At 39.8% G+C, this 20,114-nt stretch overlaps 1 protein-coding gene across 1 annotated transcript; it reads left to right on the top strand.

The window, feature by feature from the left end:
- Positions 1-13,707: 13,707 nt before the first annotated feature.
- RAG2 (recombination activating gene 2) lies at positions 13,708-15,291 on the top strand. Its single transcript, XM_006883766.1, has one exon. The coding sequence runs from the start codon at positions 13,708-13,710 to the stop codon at positions 15,289-15,291; it is 1,584 nt and encodes a 527-aa protein (XP_006883828.1).
- Positions 15,292-20,114: the final 4,823 nt, after the last annotated feature.

Genomic DNA, 20,114 nt, shown 5'->3' with positions numbered 1-20,114 from the left:
TTTTTTTATTATTATTAATTTTAATGAAAATTTACAGAGATTTTGGATTTCCGTTCATTCATGGTGACACTTTTCTCCCTGCCCACCACCCCCATTCCATTTTGTTCTTCTCTTTGAAAAGTAAAAGAAAAATTCTTTCATTGTTATACAATCCCTCCCCCCAAGACCACTCCACTATGCAGCCTTCGTTCATGACAATAATACCTAACCACATATCCCTTTTAAACAGTTTTCTCCTTCATCCCTTTCAATGCAGTATACATCATTTATCCCTTCTTTCTCAGTCTCCTCCCCAATCCCTACGTCAGTCCTGTTTTACAACAGTGGCACTATGCAATATTTGTCCTTTTGTGACTGAGATATTTGACTCAGCATAATGTCCTCCAGGGTCACCCATTTTGAATAATATTGCCTAGTTCCTTGTTTTTCAATGCAGTATTCCATTGTGTGAATATACCACAGCTTCTCTAGCCATTTGTTTGTTGATGGGCATTTAGGTTGTTTCCAACTCTTTACTATTGTAAACAAAGCCGCGATAAACATGGGTGTGCATATATCTGCTTACGTTTCTATACACAAATGTATCTATCTACATGTCTGTGTGTGCTACACATATATTCACATTCTGAACAAAATGCGTAGACAACACAGTTATGGATAATTTCTAGACATACACTCCACAGGATTGGGTTGCTGGTTTTGAAGGCTTACCTGCCATAGTTTCAGGAGGCAACTCTACTGATTGTCATAACACAGCTCACAAAGATTATGTTCCAGATCCTCATATGGTGAGCACTGAGGTCTTGAAAGCCTACAAGCAGTCTTGGTCAATCCTCATTTGGAGCAAAAGAAGGAAAATGAACACTCAAAGAAGAAACTAGTATACAGGGCTAAGAGTCGACATGAAACACGGCCTCACCCAACTGACTACTAGTACTGACCATGCCATCCAGGGACACAACAGATGGTCTTGGAGAGAATGAGGGGCAACAAATAACAAAATGCAAAATTTTTAAAGGGAAAAACTTACTAGATCAGTAGAGATTAAAGAAAACCCAAGACTACTGCCCTGTGATAGACCCTTTAAGTTTGGAATTAAAATCAAAATCAATACTGGTGGTCACCTATCAAACAAAGTGGCTTATATATAATGTCACCTGTGAGTACTGTGGCCCTCAAAACAGTTGTCCAAATGATGCCTCATGGTTGCCAAAAGTACACAAGACCAAGGATACAATGGAAAGGGAGGGACAAAGAACCTAGATTAATGGACACTCAACCAAAATGGAAAAAATAAATTGTAAGAATATAGTGTGAAAAGTATAATCAATGTCACTGAATAATATGGTGGTGGTTGTTGTTATGTGCTGTCAAGCCAACTACAACTCACAGCAACCCTATTAATAATGGCTCTGAACCTTGTCCTATCCTGAGCCAACACAGTCACTGTGTAACTCCACCTCATCCAGGGTCTTCCTCATTTGTGCTGACTCCTCTACCCTTCCATGCATGACATCCTTCTCCAAGGAATGGCCCTCATGACGACATGCCCAAAGTAAGTGAAAGAATTTAAAAATTGCCTCCAAGGACCAACTTGGTTTCGCCTTCTCCAGGATAGACTTCTTTGTTCCCCTGCAATCCTTGGCATGGTCAACGCTCTTTTCCGGCACCACAACTAAAAGGCCTCAGTTCTCCTTTGGTCATGCTCACTGTCCAGCTCTCAGATGCATAGCAAGCAACAGAGATAACCATGGCTTGGATCACACCTCGGTCATTAGACTGGCATCATTGGTCTGTAGCACTCTGGAATGGTCCTTGACGGTACATTATCTCAATTTATAGAGTATATGTATAGAGATTCTATTAGAGATTATATGACAAACTCATTTTCTAAGTAAACTTTCTCCAAAATCACAATTAACATTTGTACTTTAAAAATATAAAAATCACAAACCAAAATAGTGAGTTTAAAGAAAAGAAGTAGGGGAAATATGCACACCCTCCATTTATCCACATAATTAAATTCCAAAGACTAAACTAGTTTGCAAAACTTGGCACTCTGCAGGCCGTGGCACCAAAGATATCATTGCTAGTGTCAGGTGGGCCTTGGCTGAAAGCAGAGAATACCAGAAAAATGTCTACTTGTGTTTTATTGATTCGACTGTGTGGATCCCAACAAACTATGGTTAACCTTGAGAATGTGAAAATCCCAGAACATTTTATCATGCTCATATGAACCTAGACCAAGAAGCTGTTTCCTGAACAGAGTAAAGGAGCACTGTGTGGTTTAAAATCAAGAAAGATGTGCAGCAGGGCTGTATCCTTCCTTCCATACCAATTCAACCTCTATGCTGTCCTACAATCACTATGAGTCACAACTGACTCCATAGCAATGGGGTTTGTTTTATAAGAGTTGTGCGCAAGCTTCAACTCAGCTGACAAAAGTTTAGAAGGTCTAGTCCACCCACAAGAACTTAAAAAAAACATAAACCACCAAACAGCCTACTTTCTGAGAAATCAACAACTGACAACCCTCTGGGGCACAGTTACGCGCAATCATCAAGAGTTAGATTTGACGGGAAGACTGGTTACTTTTTTTCTTTGCAAGATGTTAACACTGGGAAAAAATGTGAGCAACAGCACATAGCACGTGGGACTTCCCTGTCTATTTCTCTACAGCCTAGGCACCCTACTGCGAATCTACTCATAGAGCAGAAGAGTAGACCCAATTAACTCAAAAGAGATTAAACAACAGGATCAGTTAGGGTTTACCAAGAGTGCTGGAGCCCAGGCATTTTGCTTTCCTCCTCCTGCAGAAAGCTTTGCAGATTGGGAATACTACTAATCTATAAAATCACACGTTTAAGCAGAAATATTCCTCTTGGGGGCAGGGGGATGTGCTCCCCACTCCTGCTTATCCATCCAAGCCCCCGTAATGAGGGGTTTTCTGAGTCTATCATTCATTCAGCTGCTGTTCATCAGCAGATTGAATAAAATCAATTTTCTTTCCCCAGAACATTCTCTTCTTCTAAACTGTTGAAGTCAATCCAGAAATGTCTGTGTTGCTTCACTGAGGCAGGTCAACTGAGCTTTAGACTGTTTTCAATTACATAGTTACCAATCCCATTAAACAAAGGAAAATGCACACAGTTTGGACTTCTGCTCCTTCTCACTCAGGACTGCTTTCAAAAATCAGATTACTTCTGCACATGAAAACTGCAAGATGCACCCACAAGACAAATTTCAGAAAACCCACTGTGGGTGAAATCAGAAAGATTATCTTCTCCCCATCGTTTTTGTTCTTTATTCTCTTTTGAAAAATGTAAAGTTGAGTGCAATCACAAGTAAATAAATACTCTCTGCCAATAAAACTCCTCTAAGCACATTATCTCTAGAGCAGTACATTTGCTAAGAAAAATGTACCAGGCACATATTCCTGCTAGGTTCAGAACTGGTCTCCTTGTCCTCAGGAATGTTATCAACGGCATCAATGTATTATATATGATAGCAATGAGGATTTCAATGGTTTTCTAGGGTCCTGATAAAACTGTAAATCCACAAAGATACAGGGCTTCTGAATTAAAGATAAATGCATAATGATAATAATATGTCAAAGTATTTATTAGACCAAATGTAATTCTGCCTTCACCTAGAACGCAGGTTTCCTATTAATGATTACTGTTAATGCTTACTCTATCTGTATCACATAACAACTGTGGCATCACGGCGTGCACTCTTCATTAAATTGACTCCCTTCTCTTCAGCTTCCTTGGTCTGCCAGCCACCTGCGTGGGGTACAAGACGGGTAGAGCACTAGCAAGCCTACTATAAAGCAAAACCCGCACAGCTGGTGAGAAGCAGGTGGGGGCCAACTGAACTAAATCAACGCCGCTTGTAGTTCACTCCTAAGTGTTTCAAAATGCCAGATCTTGCAAATAAAATCGACCTTTGCCACTGACATTCTCTTAAAAGAAACAAGATTTCAGAAATGTGCTTCCCAGCTATTTTAATTCTGAATTCCTACAGCTGTAGGGCAATAAATTTGCTTTAGGAAATAGAATCATGCCACCCTGCCTTCCAATTTCTTAGAATAATTTTGCCTCAATCTGTTCAACACACACACACACACACACACACACACTCTTACATAAACAAAGTAAGAAGTCTTTTTACCAACATGTTTTCTATACTCAAAGGTAGAAATAAAAAATTAAAAATCCTTCACTTCACCTAAAAAGAAATTGAAGAGATTCATTTCTAGCACAACTGCAAAAATCTTGAAGGTTTTTCATTTTATTGCAAAGAAAATACAGTCCCTCTTAAATCAAAGATCATGGAACTTTTTTTAGGAAAATATCAGTCCTTTCTGGTCAGAGGGACATAGTTAATCAATTGCTTTAAATAAAAATATGACAAGTCTGCTGTCACGTCCTTCTCTTAACAATCCATCATACTAACTGTAAATTATGTCCTTCGAGATACTTTCTTTTCCTTCCTCTTTTTTTGCCAGTTTTAGTTGTGGTTCATGTGTGATTCAACCAAATCAGACCTTTCCCTTTCCAATATCAGCTATATTATTTCCTTAAAAACCAGCCACTTACTAAAAAAGACATAATTGTCTACATGCAGGAGAGAAAGATCCAGGATGAGATGGATTAACTCAGTGACCATAGAAATGGGATTAGGTCTGTCGGAGACAATGAGACTGGCTCAGGATAGGGCAGGGTTCAAAGCTATTGTACACAGGGTCACTATGAGTGACAGATGGCACATAACAACATGCGCCTATCCTAACATGAAAGGCTGCCAATGACCTTCTCATTGAATAACAATAGGGTTCTTCCTCCATTTACACAATCGGGAAATGCATGAGCTGAGTACTTGGTCTTTAAATAACTGTCATGAGTTCACCAAAAGGTGTTTCTCCTCTTCCTCTCCCCACTCCCATTGTGTACACAAACACATCCCTGAAGCTGTTATTGAACATTCTCAAATAATTTCACCTTTCTGACCTTAACTATTTTAAATATAAAAATAAAGGGTTCAGAATTGAGGTTTTCTTACACACCTGAAATTATTCTCCTTTGATTTCCACTTATGGTGTCTTTTTTGTTGTTGTTGCCAGAAGAGACCAGTCCTTGGAGAAGGACATCATACTTGGGAGGGTGGAGAAACAGCCAAAAAGGGGAAAACCCTGGATGAGATGTATTATTACAGTAACTGAGATAAGGGGATTAGCTGTGTCGGAGACTGTGAGACTGTCTCAAAATAGGGCAGAGTTCAGACCTACTGAGCATAGGGTCGCTATAAGTTGCAGGCGACTCAACTGCACATAACAACATACTGGGGAGCTGTCATGGCTTAGCAGGAAGGAGTTGTGCTGATACCCCAAAGACTTGCAGTTTGAATAATACAACAGCCGATCCATAGGAGAAAGATGGAAAACCTCTGGTGCTATTTACTGCATCCGAAATAGGCTCCAACTTGACAGCACACAACAAAAACATACTCAGCTATTAAGTCTTCTATCTTGTCTTGTGCAATCAAAGGTTACTTCATACCGCAGTTACACTAACTTGGCTAACAGTCCATTGTCTTTTGATTTATGGAGGCACATTGTTAGCTGCCATCAATTCGAACTCATGACAACCCACTGTGTGGAGAGCAGGACAGCTCCATAAGATACTCAAGGCCAGAAGCCAACTGCCAGGCCTGTCTTCTGAGGCAACTCTGGGTGGGTTTGAACAGCCAACCTTTCAGCTAGTGGTCAAGTGCTTGACTTTATATTTCAGTTGGTGTTTGCCCTTGAGTCTGAACTTATTCACAGTCAGTTACGTTTGGTATTAGCAAAGCCCATAAACTTGTGTTTGGTATTTGTAAAATCAAAGCCTAAAGAAACTATCAAGATAGTCCTTTCTATGAATGGGACCTTCTAAAGATTGTATCCCTGTGTGCATCAAAAAGTTTTTCCAACATGGTGAAAAGAAAATCTATTGACTGGGGGAAAAAAATGATTTGGCAATAACATCTCACACAAGGGTATCATAACAATAGTTTACAGAATCCTACAGGACCTCCACAAGAAAAAGACTGATAACATAGTTACAAAATGGGCAAAAGATATGGAAAGACCTTTCACAGAGGAAGACATTCAGATGCCCAGCAGACACATGAGATGTTCAGCAATCTTATGAAATAAATATTTTTATTATTCCCATCACAGAGATGGTAAAATTAATCCACCTGAAAAGTCGCAACTAGAGGGGTGAAAAAAATCAGGGAGGCTTGATGTCAAAGCTCAATCTCTTATTCATTATACCATTTAGAAACTCAAGGTCATAAAGTCAGGAGTAAGTCTCTAAAACCTGAAATTCTTTCTGAGTCTTGCATTAAAAGAAAATGAGAGTGGAGAAGAGAATGAGTAAGAATTTAAATGCTGGGCATTGATATTAGTGGTCTTTACTTGAGGACACATTCCTTTCCCGTTTGACTCACAACAGTATTAAGTTAAAATCATGGAACTATATTTTTTTATAAAAATGTCTTCATTAAAAAACAAATTCTTTTTTTTTTTTCAGTCATATTTGTTTCCAAATGATCCTTGTTCACAAGTACTGAAAAGGTTAAACGCTGAGGGTACACCCCCTGGGTGGTATCTCCTTAACCACCTCAAGGATGGGATAGAGTCACAGTCTGTTACTCGCCTTACATGTGTGTTCACTACAACATCTGCAGGCACATACTTCTCTCTTCACAGTCAGCTTCTGCCTGCCACGCTCATAGTGGCCACTCACTGGCTCTTCCCCAAGCGCTGACATTTTACACCTGGCTTAGCGGCAAAGATTCAGAGAGGGGTGAGCAGCCCCTCTGGTCTTCAGGTAGGTCCAATACCTTGATTTCTACCAAAGCTAAAACGTGAGAGCCTGTTTGTAAACTTTAAGGGAAAGGTGATGCCACACTTGAGTAGCAGGCAAACGGCTGGTAGACTGGGTGGAAACGAACTTTTTGGTCTCCTGTGACTAATTGCAAGGATTTAATCACTGTGTATTCATCTTCGTTGTATACATGCTTGCATGGCATAAATGTCAGAGGGAAAACCTGATCCTAGTAAGAGCAAACAATAAATACCTGGAGCCTGCTTAAGTATGCGAGATAATGTTAATTCCTGCACTAACTGCCTGCACTTATAGGGCTTTACCTCCTCTTTGGGAGCAACCTGGAAAACATGGGCAATGCTGGTCAGGAGGATGTAATGCTTCAGAAAGCAGTGTTTTTCTTTAGAAGGAACTGGGGGGTGGGGGGGAGGGAAATATATCATCTGTTCAGATGCAAGAAAATGCAAACCCAAACCTCACACTCTCAGCCCATCTTTGAATCCCAACTCTACCCGAGCTTCACAATAAATAAACCCAAGTCCCCCCACTGAGGAGTGTTAGCACCGGGCTGGGGAAAGTGTACTAGTCTAGTAGTCCTATATTTCTGTCTCTATGGAAGAGTCTTTAATGTGTTCACTTTATGACTTCCTTCAGTTGAAGAACAGTGTCTTTTAAAAAAAGAAAGAAAGAAAAACCTTCCTGTTTTTACTACCTAAAAATGCTTCAGTGGATATTTAAGTGTATAACCTTTTCAAACCCAAGCTGTGGCTAATATATTGCTGCTGCTATGTGCCATCTAGTTAAAAGTGACTCATAGCTGACACACACACAACCCCGCCCCAGTGGGGTTTCTGAGGCTGTAAATTCACACAGGAGGAGACTGCTCCTCTTCCTCCCTTGGAGCAGCAGTAAATTCGAACCGCCTGTCTGTGGGCTGGCAGTGAAGCCTCTTACCCACTAGGTTGCCAGTGTTCCCTGACAGTTCTGGTGGCTAATAGAGTAATAGTAAAGGAGAAACTTCTGTGAAAACACTTTTAATGTTCCTGGTTTTTTCCTTTAAGTACATAAAGCATCTGGTCATGGTTGAGAGTAAGTATCCTGTGCTATCAGAGAAGGAAACTCACTTTGCTGGCAATAAACATCACTATTTTCAGGGCCCTGATAACTATGACATGAGCTAACAGCAAAACATTAAAGACAGAATCTGCCAGAAACTTTCAACTCAAAAATCTTCAGGGATTTGACCAAGCTCTGAAAATGAGCCACCTTGCCCAGAAAATGGTTCTGTTTCATATCAAATATTCATATTTTCATTTATGAGAAGTTAAAATCTCTATGATAACCCATAAGGTAGCTAACAGACTATAATGAAAACATCCTTTTTAAAGCTTGCTATATTAGTGTTGTTGGTATATGTTTATCGCCTTGGGATCTGGAATCGATTATCTTAGTATGGCCTGTTTTATAGCCTAATAATAGTCATCTTTTAAAAGGGTTTGAATAAGCAGGGTTTGATTTGGGGCTCCTCCACCCTCAGAAGTGGGCAACTGTCTGAGAATAATCGCCCACTGTGCTGAGCAGGTTGAGTGTAACCAACTGTCATTTTCTGGCACTGAGGGTTGACAGTTACTTCTTTTGTCCTATATTTTTTGTCCAATATTTTCCTAATTGTACAAAGGTCTTATTTATGCTTGAAGAGGCCATGAAAACACTAGCCCGGGTTATTTCACACGCAGGGTAAGTTGTGAACTACAAATCATCATGGCTTAAAGAACAAAGCAATGTGCTTTCATAACTTTGGTATTAATCTTTGTCTTTCATCATTTCCTCTTTTAGTTTAATATCATTTACAAGTACTAAAAGATCACACCTTGAGAAAGTTCCCATCTCAAACGATGTGAAGTACATTAAAAAGTCTCTATCCATATTTAGCAATAAATGCACATTTAGAAATTTAGTCAAATTATTATTTCACAAAGATTATTAAATTAGCAATTTATCCAATTACTCAAACCTTTATTTGCATACCTTCTAATACTTCATTATTATATTTTAAATTTCTCTATATGTAAATAAATTTTATTATTTAGCAATTTATCCATATTTAGCAAATCTCATCTAATCTACAGAAGTGCTTCACAGAAAAGAAAAAAAAAAAAACCATCCACCAACATCTCATTGGCATGACAGATTCGAAATGGTCAAGGAACCTTAACAGGGGAATAAAAAGAAATAAGTCCCTCAGTTGACATTGTCATTATTGTTAGGTGAGTCGAGTCGGCTCCAACTTGCAACAACTTTACACACAAGAGAAAGAATAATGCATGCCTGGTCCTGGGCCAGTGCCATCATCATATTGGGCTTCAGCCCACTGCTACAGTCACTGTGTCAATCCATCTCATTGAACGACTTCCTCTTTTTCAGTGTCTCTGTGTTTATCAAGCAAGTAAGTATTAACATTAAGTACTTATCTTTTGTCAGGCAGTAAACTAGCATTTCATATCCATTATCTCACTTATGGAGTCCCTATCTGGTGTAAAAAGTACGTTAGGGATGTGTCCGGTCTCCATTCTTTCTCAACCTGTATGCAGAAGAGATCATTTGAAAGACTAGACTTTATGAGGAGGAATGTCATGTCAGGATTCAAGGAAGATTTCATCAAAAATCTGCATTATGCTTGCCAAAACTGAGGACAGCCTGAAGTGTTTGCTGGAGTCAGCATGGATTGAAGTTCAACATCAAAAAAACAAGAGTCTCACCACTGGGCCAACTGGCAGCACCATGACAGACAGAGACTGAGATTTTTAATAATTTCATCTTGCTTGGGTCCACAATCAACCCTCTTGTCACCAGCAATCAGCAAATCAAAAGACAAATTGCAATGGGAAAATCCACTATCAGGGACCTGTCCATAGCGGATGTTGGTCTAGAGACTAAGGCACATTTGTCCCACGCCATGGTCTTCACAATTACTTGCTATGCATCAGAGAGCAGGACAATGACGAGAAGAATAAATGCCTTTGTGTTGTGGAGAAGAGCCCTGAACATACCAAACACTGAACATATCAAGAGCATGAACTGTCAGAAGAACAAACAAGTCTGTCCTGGAGAGAGTAAAACCAAATTTCTCCTTGGAGGCAAGGATTTTGAAACTCCAGCTCACATACTCTGGACATGCTGCTAGGAGGGACCAGTCCTCTGCGAAGGACATCATGCTTGGAAGGGTGGAGGGACAGCGCAGGAGAGGGAGACGCTGAATGAGACGGGATTGACACAGTAACTTGAATAATGGGGTAGGTGTGGCAGAGTCAGTGAGATTGGCTCAGGATAGGATAGGGTTCAGAGTTGTTGTACATAGGGGTCACTATGAGTCGCAGTCAACTTGGCGGAATATAACAACTTAGTATAAGTAGTCAGTGAGTTTGGCTGCTGATGGAAAAGCTGGAGGTCCTGAATCTACTCAGAGGTGCCTCAATAGAGAGACCTGGCAGTCTACTTGCGTAATGTCACGAGTGGATACGTATGACCATGAACACAAACAAGGAGTCAGTGTAGGCTGGCGTCAACTAAAGGGCAACTGATTTTTATTTACTTTATTTCATTTATGCTCTTGACAACCCAATAAAGAGTTACTAATATTATACCCATTTTTCAAATAGAAAGCAACAAAATGTGTCCAAGGTTACTGAACTCAGATAATCCAAACTCAGAGACGACACATTTAATGAAGGACTAGAAAAAGAAGAGGTAAGAAGAGTGAAATTATCCCTCGTTATTTAACTTGCCACGAGAGCCCTCATCACATATATTTCTTTTGGATTTGGTAATCCAAAATATTAGTCCAGAATCTGAGCAGTTCTCCAAATCCTAAAGACCTTCCTAATTATTTTCAACATCACATTTTCGATAGGTGATAGTAAAACCCTCATTATTGCTAAAATTAGGTATAAAAACAATAGCTAACATCTACTTTGGTGGCCTAGAGGTAAGGAGCTACACTGTCAACCCAAAGGCATGTCATTCTAATTCACCAGCTGCTCTGCAGAAGAAAAATGGGCAATCTCCTCCCATATAATTAACTGCCTCTGAAAACCAACTGAAGGTCAGCTATGACCCAGGGTTCTAACCTCAGGGTACCTAACAACCACAACTCTGTGCAAAGGCCTCTTCCAAGTGCTACATTGTCACAGTGATGGTGTACCACTGAGTCAGAACTGACACACAGCTGACCTTCCAGCAGTTTTCAGAGACAGTAAATCTCATAGGAGGAGACTGCCCATCTTTCTCCCACAGAGCAGCTGGTGGATTCACACTTCTTGTCTTCCGGTTGTTACCACTAAGCTTCCAAGGCATACTTCTAACTCTTCACATATATTCATTTACTAACCATAACTTTCACACTACAAAAGGGGAAACTGAGGCACACACTGAAAGTCTAACTAATTTGCTAAAGAGTCATGTAGTTAAAAAAGTGATAGAGACAGGATTGATATCCAGCCAGGCAAACTTCAGAGTCTGTGCTCTTACAAAACAAAACAAGCAAACGAATCACTACAAAACCAAAAACACTACCTAGTGGCAAGAAGCTGTGCTGCAATCCCGAAGGTGCTCAGTTCAAATCCACCTGATGTTCTGTTGGAGAAGGAGGAGCAATCTTTTCCAGTGCCAGTCGGATCCGACTTGACAGTACAAAACAAGAAAAAAACAACAACAACAGCAAAAACCTGCCATCAAGGGATTTCAACTCACAGTGACCAACCACTAGCGTTCTGAGACTGATAATCTTCACTGAAGAAAACTGCTTATTTTTCTGTGAGCAGCTTGTGGATTCAAACCCCTAACCTTGTGGTAAGCAGCTCCATACATACGCACTATGCCACTGTATTTCACTGTATTTCAGCTTTTTAGGAAATTATTTTTTTTCCCTATGATAGTGCCTAAAATTTCACTCTTCAAATAGGAAATGCAGATCACATTAAGTCCCGACATCTAAGGTAGGAAATAATAATAATAATTTACCAAGTTTACTTCACTTGGTAAATTATTTTACAAAATGTTAGAATTCAAACATTCAGCTTTAGTGTTGGCACCTCTTCACCAGTTTACCGCTGAAGAAAGATAAGCACTCTCCTCCCATGTGATTAACTGCCTCTGGACACCCGCTGGAGGGTCAGCTATGGGTCGCGTCCGACTCGATGGAACACAACAATTATTTAGGTCAACGTTCCCACCAAGAAAACAGATGTATCAAACCTCTCACTGTTGCTCTTAAAGAAAGTAAAAAAGCAAAATGTCTTTAAAGCGGTACTCACTGAAATCTACAGCAATCCCAGAACTAAGAGTATTATTCTTGGTTGCTGTCTGATAGATTCCAACTAAGATTTGGGACCAAGATGGGGTGGGGGTGGGTTGCAGGTGGGCAAGCAACTTCAAACACACATATTATAAAATTTTAAAAAGCAAAACAAAACAAAAAAAACACCAAAACCAAACCCTGCCTCCAGTTCATTCTGAATTATACATCCGGCTTTCAAAGTTGTACATTTTTAACTCTCCTACAGAGGGTCTGGTGCACTACAAGCGCTCACCTTTCCATGAGCAGCCCAGCATAGGAGCCAATCCGCACTAGGATTACTTTCCAACTAAGATTAGTGATAAAAATTACTATCAGGTCCTTCCCCCATCACTCATGAGACTCGGGCATTTTTTGGCCCTGTTTAACTTCGGTCCTTTGCTTCCTTGCTCTAAAACAACCTAAGGACCGTTGGACTCAATGCAGTGGTCAAGCCCCCGTGGTCCAGGCAGAAGGCAGTAACGGCATCTCTGCACAGCCCTGCAGCCTGCGGTTTCCAGGCAACTACACTCCCCCACCCCAGGAGCAGCCGTTCTTCCTTTGGTCACTTTCTTGAGTGATCGGGAGAGACTCTAGCAGCACCCGGGCAAGAGTTTGCTTGACACTCGCCCAGCTGCCTTAGCCTTCCAGAAATTCAGAAACCGGATCTTTATCAGTAACTCTCACCTCCCATCCCCTAGTTTTCCGCCTTTAGTCACTTCGCGCTTCTCACGCCTTTAAAGCCACGCTAAAATAGTCTCCTGGAGCGAGGAACACAGTCACAGCCAGACACTCCATAGTGTACTGGTTCTTGGGAAATGTAGTTCTTTCAGTTCTGAGTAGTAAAGTTTTAAGCTTAAAATAGGACTACAATTCCCAGAAATCTGAGCGGGGGTGTTAGTACGTATCTAAAATATCTCCCACTGCTTGGTTGACACTAGGCAGGAAGGTTCTGTGGTACTTTGCGTACTAGTCACTGCTATTGAATTGATTCCAACTCACCATGTTCCTCCATTAGTTTTCAATTATGTAATCTTGGCACGAAGAGAGGAGATTTATTCTTTCTTGAATCAACTGGTGAATTAAAATCGCAGCGCTTTCGGTTAGTGGTGCAGCACTTAAAGCACTATCCCACAGTAGTTCGTTCCTTCCCTGTGATTCTGTTAATTCCATCTCACTGAAAGGTTTGGAAGAGGAAGGAACCTTCTTGTGAATTTCCACTCCCTCAACAACTCCAAATGTTTGCAGTCTGAATCTACTTTTTTAACACTATACCCAGACACAGAGGATCAAGCTAAAATGATAGATCTGGGTTGGAGATGCAATTCTCGGTATTCCACCCCAGGTAATACAGAACAAACCTGTCCAAGCACTGTTACACTACAAGTTTATGGAAGAAAATTTTAATATATAATAAGCACACATCATTTCTATGACAACATACAGTAAATCAATTTACTTTTCTCTTTCAGATAAAAGATCAACCCATCAACAGAAAGCATGTCACTGCAGATGGTAACTGTCAGTAACAACATAGCCTTACTTCAACCAGGCTTCTCACTGATGCATTTTGATGGACAAGTTTTCTTCTTTGGCCAAAAAGGCTGGCCGAAGAGATCTTGCCCGACTGGAGTTTTCCATTTTGATATGAAGCATAACCAGCTCAAACTAAAACCCGCCCTTTTCTCTAAGGATTCCTGCTACCTTCCTCCTCTTCGTTATCCAGCCACTTGCACATTGAAAGGCAGCTCTGAATCCAAAAAACATCAGTATATTATCCATGGAGGGAAAACACCAAACAATGAGCTTTCCGATAAGATTTACGTCATGGCGGCCATTTGCAAGAACAACAAAAAAGTCACTTTTCAATGCACAGAGAAAGATTTGGTGGGAGATGTCCCTGAAGCCAGGTATGGCCATTCCATTGATGTGGTGTATAGCCGAGGGAAAAGTATGGGTGTTCTCTTTGGTGGACGTTCATATATACCTCTTGCCCAAAGAACCACAGAAAAATGGAATAGTGTAATTGACTGCCTCCCCAACATTTTCTTGGTAGATTTTGAATTTGGATGCTCTACATCATACATTCTTCCAGAACTTCAGGATGGGCTATCTTTCCATGTCTCTATTGCCAGAAATGATACGGTTTATATTTTAGGAGGTCATTCACTTGCCAATAACATCCGCCCTGCCAATCTGTACAGGATCAGAGTTGATCTCCCCCTGGGGAGCCCTGCTGTGAGCTGTACGGTCTTGCCAGGAGGAATCTCTGTGTCTAGTGCAATCTTGACTCAAACTGGCAGTGATGAATTTGTTGTCGTTGGTGGCTATCAATTGGAGAATCAAAAAAGGATGGTGTGTAACATTGTCTCTTTCGAGAACAACAAGATTGAAATCCGTGAAATGGAGACCCCAGATTGGACCCCTGATATTAAGCACAGTAAGCTATGGTTTGGAGGCAACATGGGAAATGGGACGGTTTTCCTTGGGATACCAGGAGACAATAAACAAGTTGTTTCAGAAGCATTCTATTTCTATATGTTGAAATGTATTGAAGATGAGTTGATTGACAATCAGAAGACATTCACAAACAGCCAGCCGTCTACAGAAGACCCAGGGGACTCTACGCCCTTTGAAGACTCAGAAGAATTTTGTTTCAGTGCAGAAGCAAACAGTTTTGATGGTGATGATGAATTTGACACCTACAATGAAGATGATGAGGAAGATGAGTCTGAGACAGGTTACTGGATTACATGCTGCCGTACCTGTGATGTAGATATCAACACTTGGGTGCCGTTCTATTCAACTGAGCTTAACAAACCAGCCATGATCTACTGCTCCCATGATGACGGGCACTGGGTCCATGCCCAGTGCATGGATCTTGCGGAACGCACACTTATTCAACTGTCTGAAGGTAGCAACAAGTACTACTGCAATCAGCACGTAGCAATAGCAAGATCACTACAAACTCCCAAAAGAACCATACCTTTAAAGAATCCCTCATTGAAATCTCTCCGCAAAAAGGGCTCTGGGAAAACGTTGACTCCTGCCAAGAAGTCTTTTCTTAGAAGGCTATTTGATTAGTTCCACAAATGCTTTTGAAAGCCAAGTATATCAACTTTTAAAAGCTATTTTAAAGAATCATAGAATCATAAAAAAAATGTTATTTCTGCTTTTGTTTGCTGAAGTGTCTATGCTTCTTTTACTCATATGATTTAAGTGCCAGAAATAAGTGGATACAATACAATGCTAAGTACAGTCATTGTAGAACTTACATGTCTTGAAAACATTTTGCTGAAGGGTATCTTGAGAGTTTTTATTTTAGATGTTTTTCACAGAATCAGTGAAATAGCCTAAAACACAGAGTTGGTGAAATAAGCATGATGCATTTCTATCCCTTATATGAGTTTTTTAATTGTTGTTGTTAAGTACTATCAAGTCAGGACTGACTCATAGCTGACCCTCCACTGGGTTTTCAGAGACATTAAATTGCATGCGAGGGGATTGCCCATATTTCTCCCATAGGGCAGCTAGTGAATTTGAACAATCTATATTTGCAATGGCAGCTCAATTCCTTACCCTTGGTGGATAGAGGTAAGAAGAAACTGTCTTCTCCTGTGCAATGTACTGCCTCTGAAAACCTGCTGGAGGGTCAACTATGAGTTGGTTCTTACTTGACAACATACAACAACATATGAGTTTTTTAGTCACAACCAACCAATAGACCAAATAGTCTTTGTAAAGACAAATTTAAGTAATAAATAAATTTAAAGACTTGTTTTATACATTTTACCAATATAATTTTTGGAAAAAATTAAAACTGGAGTCTCTTGTCTCTCACACTAGAACGCTTAAAATCCTTTAAGGTGGTCCCTTGCACTATGTCCATGAAGGGAACAAGTTTCCCAAAACTGAGATGTACGTATATGCTGATTGCCACTGAGATAAAACTAATTCATAGCTGACCCTCTCTTGGGTTTCTAAGGTTGTAAATTGCAGGAAAGGAAATTGCAAATAGATAGATACTCAAGGGACAGAAGAAAGAGTAAAAGACTACATAAAATGTATTAAGGGATTGTTTTTCAAGAGTTTTACATTTTCTCAAGTTATTCGCATGTACCATCTTCAAAGATTCCCCCATCACATGATAGATGGTGAGCTAGCGTGAAGCACTTGGACCAATTATTTGAGCTCAGCTTCACTTACAAACATGCATTCACTGCTGCTTAGCACTGGGAAGGGATCATCAACTAAATCTCATGGAGAAGAAGAATTATTATTTTCCAAAACAATGATAGTTTGAATACTTTCATATGGCAAGTAAGAGATTTTAAGTGAAGAGTAATCAAATATATTTGCATACGCTACTCTAGTAAATATGTGGTGCCGGCTAACAAAAAAAAATTTTTTTTTAAATCACTGAGCTTCTTAAAGTTCAATTAGACACTGGTTAGGACAAAGTTTAAACCTAATTTAAACCTTGCCAGATATGAATTTCTAGTTAGTTATCTTAGAAACTGATGTTTTCTTTCTTGAGGTACTTTTCAAGAAAAAAATTTCACCTACCCCTAATAATATGAGTCATAATCCAGTATTCATTTGTCTTTATTGAGTGTTTATAGGCCATAAGGTATGATTGCCAAATTTAGAGAGGATAAATACCATACAGGAGTTGAAATTATGGAGTTCTAATCCACTAGCAGTTCCACATTCTAGGTCCTGAAACTAAATGACATCAACTAAATCAGGTCTGTTCAAGTTATGTTGCTTGATGAATATTATCTTTGAACAAATTCTTTCCATTCTTTTGGTCATTCTTTTGTTGTACCTACCACCTACATAAAACCAATAAAATATTAAAATGCCTTCTGTTTGTGTTATTTTACTCATGGACGGGCAATCTCCTCCTGTGCGATTAACTGTCTCTGAAAACTTGCTGGAGGGTTAGCTATGGGTTGGATGCTACTCATTGGTACACAACACACTCAACAAATATCAAATAAGAGGGAGAAATACTATTTTTTTGGGAATAATTTTATTTGGATTTCTCTTTTATCTGTTAATAGAAAGCATTGTAAGTAGAAGAGTTAAAATATCCTCCATAACAATCCAAAAGAGATGTTTTCCTAAGAAGTGGATGCATTCCCCTCTTCCTTTGTCTACAGTGACTCAACAGCTAAAGAATCAGTGCATCATGTTTACTTGTAGTCAAAAATATAATAATGTATGTGACTCCATTCAATTCAATGTTGAGTTCTGTAGTCAAACTCAGTCCCTTAGAAGGATGACCACGGTGGACCTGTCCCCTCTTTGATTACCTCTTGACCTTAACGCCCACTTTATACTTTGTACTCAATCTCCAAAATATGCAGAACCAGCATATGCAGCACCCCAGATTATTTCAAAGCTTTGAGCATTTGAGCAACAATTTTTTCTGCAGAGAATATATAGCTCTTTGTCAACAACTCCTACTAACACCCTCATTCACCTAGTTCATTGCTATTTCTTCTTAGTTCAGGTACTTCCTCTTTCAAGTTTCTTTCTCTGCAACTCATCACTTCCTCAATGCTATGTTCTTGCTTTCATTGTTGTATAACAATGAAAAACTTTTACTTTTCAAAGAGAAGAAGGACCTGGAGGGGAGGGGTGGACAGGGAGATAAGTGCAACAATGAATGAATGGAAATCCAAAATGTCTGTATATTTTCATTAAAATTAATAATAATAAAAACAAGTCCACTCCACTATGCAGCCTTTGTTCTGGACTCATGTCATGACAATAATACCTAATCTTTTTTTTTTGGGGGGGGAAGGGGGAGTACTTCTTGTTGCTGCTGCTGTAAGATACCATTGAATCTATTTGGATTCATAGTGACCCTACGTGATAGAGGAGAGCTTCCCCATAAAATTTTCTCAGTTGTAATCGCTTACAAATCTCAACTTGCACATTCATGACAAGGAATGGAACTGGCTATACAATTCTACAATTCAATTCACATAGTATTATGAGCCTCTTGGAAATAGTGGTAGAAGTTGAGTGTCAATCAAGCCACGGTCCTCCCTGTTTTCACCCAGCTTTTTATTCAGGTTTCAGGATAACTCAGGGAATGAGGGGGGATAAAGCACCTGATCCTTACAGCCATCATCCCTCTTCACTCACATTTAACCTGCAATTCCTGTCTTTGAAAATCACAGTTGAGTTGCTCTTCATTCTTAATCATAAGGATCTCTGGTGGTACAAGGGAGTAATATACAGCTGCGAGAGGAAAGATTGAGAGTTTGACCTCACCAGTCACTCTGAGGAGGAAAAGCCTGGTGAGGAGCTCCTGAAAAGACTACAGTCAAGGAAGTCCTACAGGATAGTTCCACTCTGCCGATGAGCTTGCTAGGGGTGGAAGCTGGATTGACACAGTGGTAGGGACAACAGGCTTGAGCATGGTGAAGAGGATGGCAATGGCACAGGATAAGGCAAGGTGCACAAAGTTGCTAAGAGTTGTGGTTGACTAAATGCTCCTAACAACAACAGCAAGATGAGTCAAAATTGCCATGATGGCAATTCTTTAAGTAAATGAGGGCAAGGTATGGAAATGTTCTTGTCCAAGCACTTCTTTTTCCAAAATAACTTTGCTCAATCAAAATATCTCTCAGAACGTGGAAATCAACAAGACTGCAAGAGTCACAGAAGATGAGGTCTGGATTAAACCTATTCTCTTTCTTAGTGAAAAGAGTAAACACAGGGTTAGAATGGATATCGTGGTGAATTGAGACAGACTAGGCAGCCATTATAATGCACAGTGACAAGAATTCTAACTTATTTATATGCCACCCAACTCCACTGTAGCGTAGAATATTGCTTTTTGCTTAGGGATTTCCAGTAGATGATATAATGTTTTCCCCAACCTAAATCTGTCAGGAAACATATAATAGTGCACATGTCTTTCTAAGGGAGTTAATTCTTCATTCTGTCTCCAGACATCGATCAAATAAATGTGTATTTGTTGAAATCATAATTTGTGTGAAGGGGGAGGAGAAATTATCAATAATACTCCTTTTGAAAAGCTGACTATTATGTGTAGCTTAAGGCTAAAAAGATCCCAGGATGTATGGATCAATTCCTCCAACCGTAGGTCTCTGCAGTGTATCCATCAGTAGGCATTTATTGAAAACCAAAGTTCCATAACATTTTAAATACTATAGAATCTACATAAGAACTAAGAGACAGGAGCCGCATTTTCGGGGAACCTGGAGTCTCACTGCCGAAAGGTAAGGTGGGCAGGGCACAAGAGTTAGAAAAATCAGAGAAGTAAAATGTACTTTAATTTTTATCCACTGCTGTAGAGTTAGTAGGTTTCAAATCCAGCTCACAGAGACTCTCTATCAGGTTTCAGAGAAGAGCTCTGGAGGCTTGGTGATAAAGAATTGTACTGTCAGTCCAAAAGAACGTGGTCCTAATCTTCCAGCCACTTCAGAAGACAAAGAGGGACAATCTCCTCCTGTTTGATTTACAGCCTATGAAAACCCCCTAGAGAGTCAACTCAGAGTAAGTTTTAACTCTAAGGCACATAACAATAACAACAATCACAAATTTTGAATGGGAGGAGCTGCTTATCTTTCTCCTATAGAGCATCTGGTGGATTTGAACTGCCAAGCTTTAGTTAACAGCCAGCTAAGTTAGGCACTAGGCCACCCACCTTCCCTCTGTAACTTGACTTGTGCCACTATTAGAATCTCTACTCGGAATATTATTGCTTTTTAATTTTTGACTCATGTACTTTTAAGTTGTTAGTTAAATTTGTGTCTTCTAGGCTGCATCACTTCCATGATACATCTTCAAGGATATGAACATGTGCGGCTAAACACAATTGATAACAGTGCATCTAAATTCCAAAATCAATCTCCATAATAGTC

The sequence above is a fragment of the Elephantulus edwardii genome, unplaced genomic scaffold (assembly GCF_000299155.1).
Source record: "Elephantulus edwardii isolate Elephantulus edwardi_28Jun2011 unplaced genomic scaffold, EleEdw1.0 scaffold00029, whole genome shotgun sequence".
Classification (NCBI taxonomy): Eukaryota; Metazoa; Chordata; class Mammalia; order Macroscelidea; family Macroscelididae; genus Elephantulus; species Elephantulus edwardii.
The sequence above is the reverse complement of the archived record's forward strand: the minus strand, read 5'-3'. Positions and strand labels throughout refer to the sequence as shown.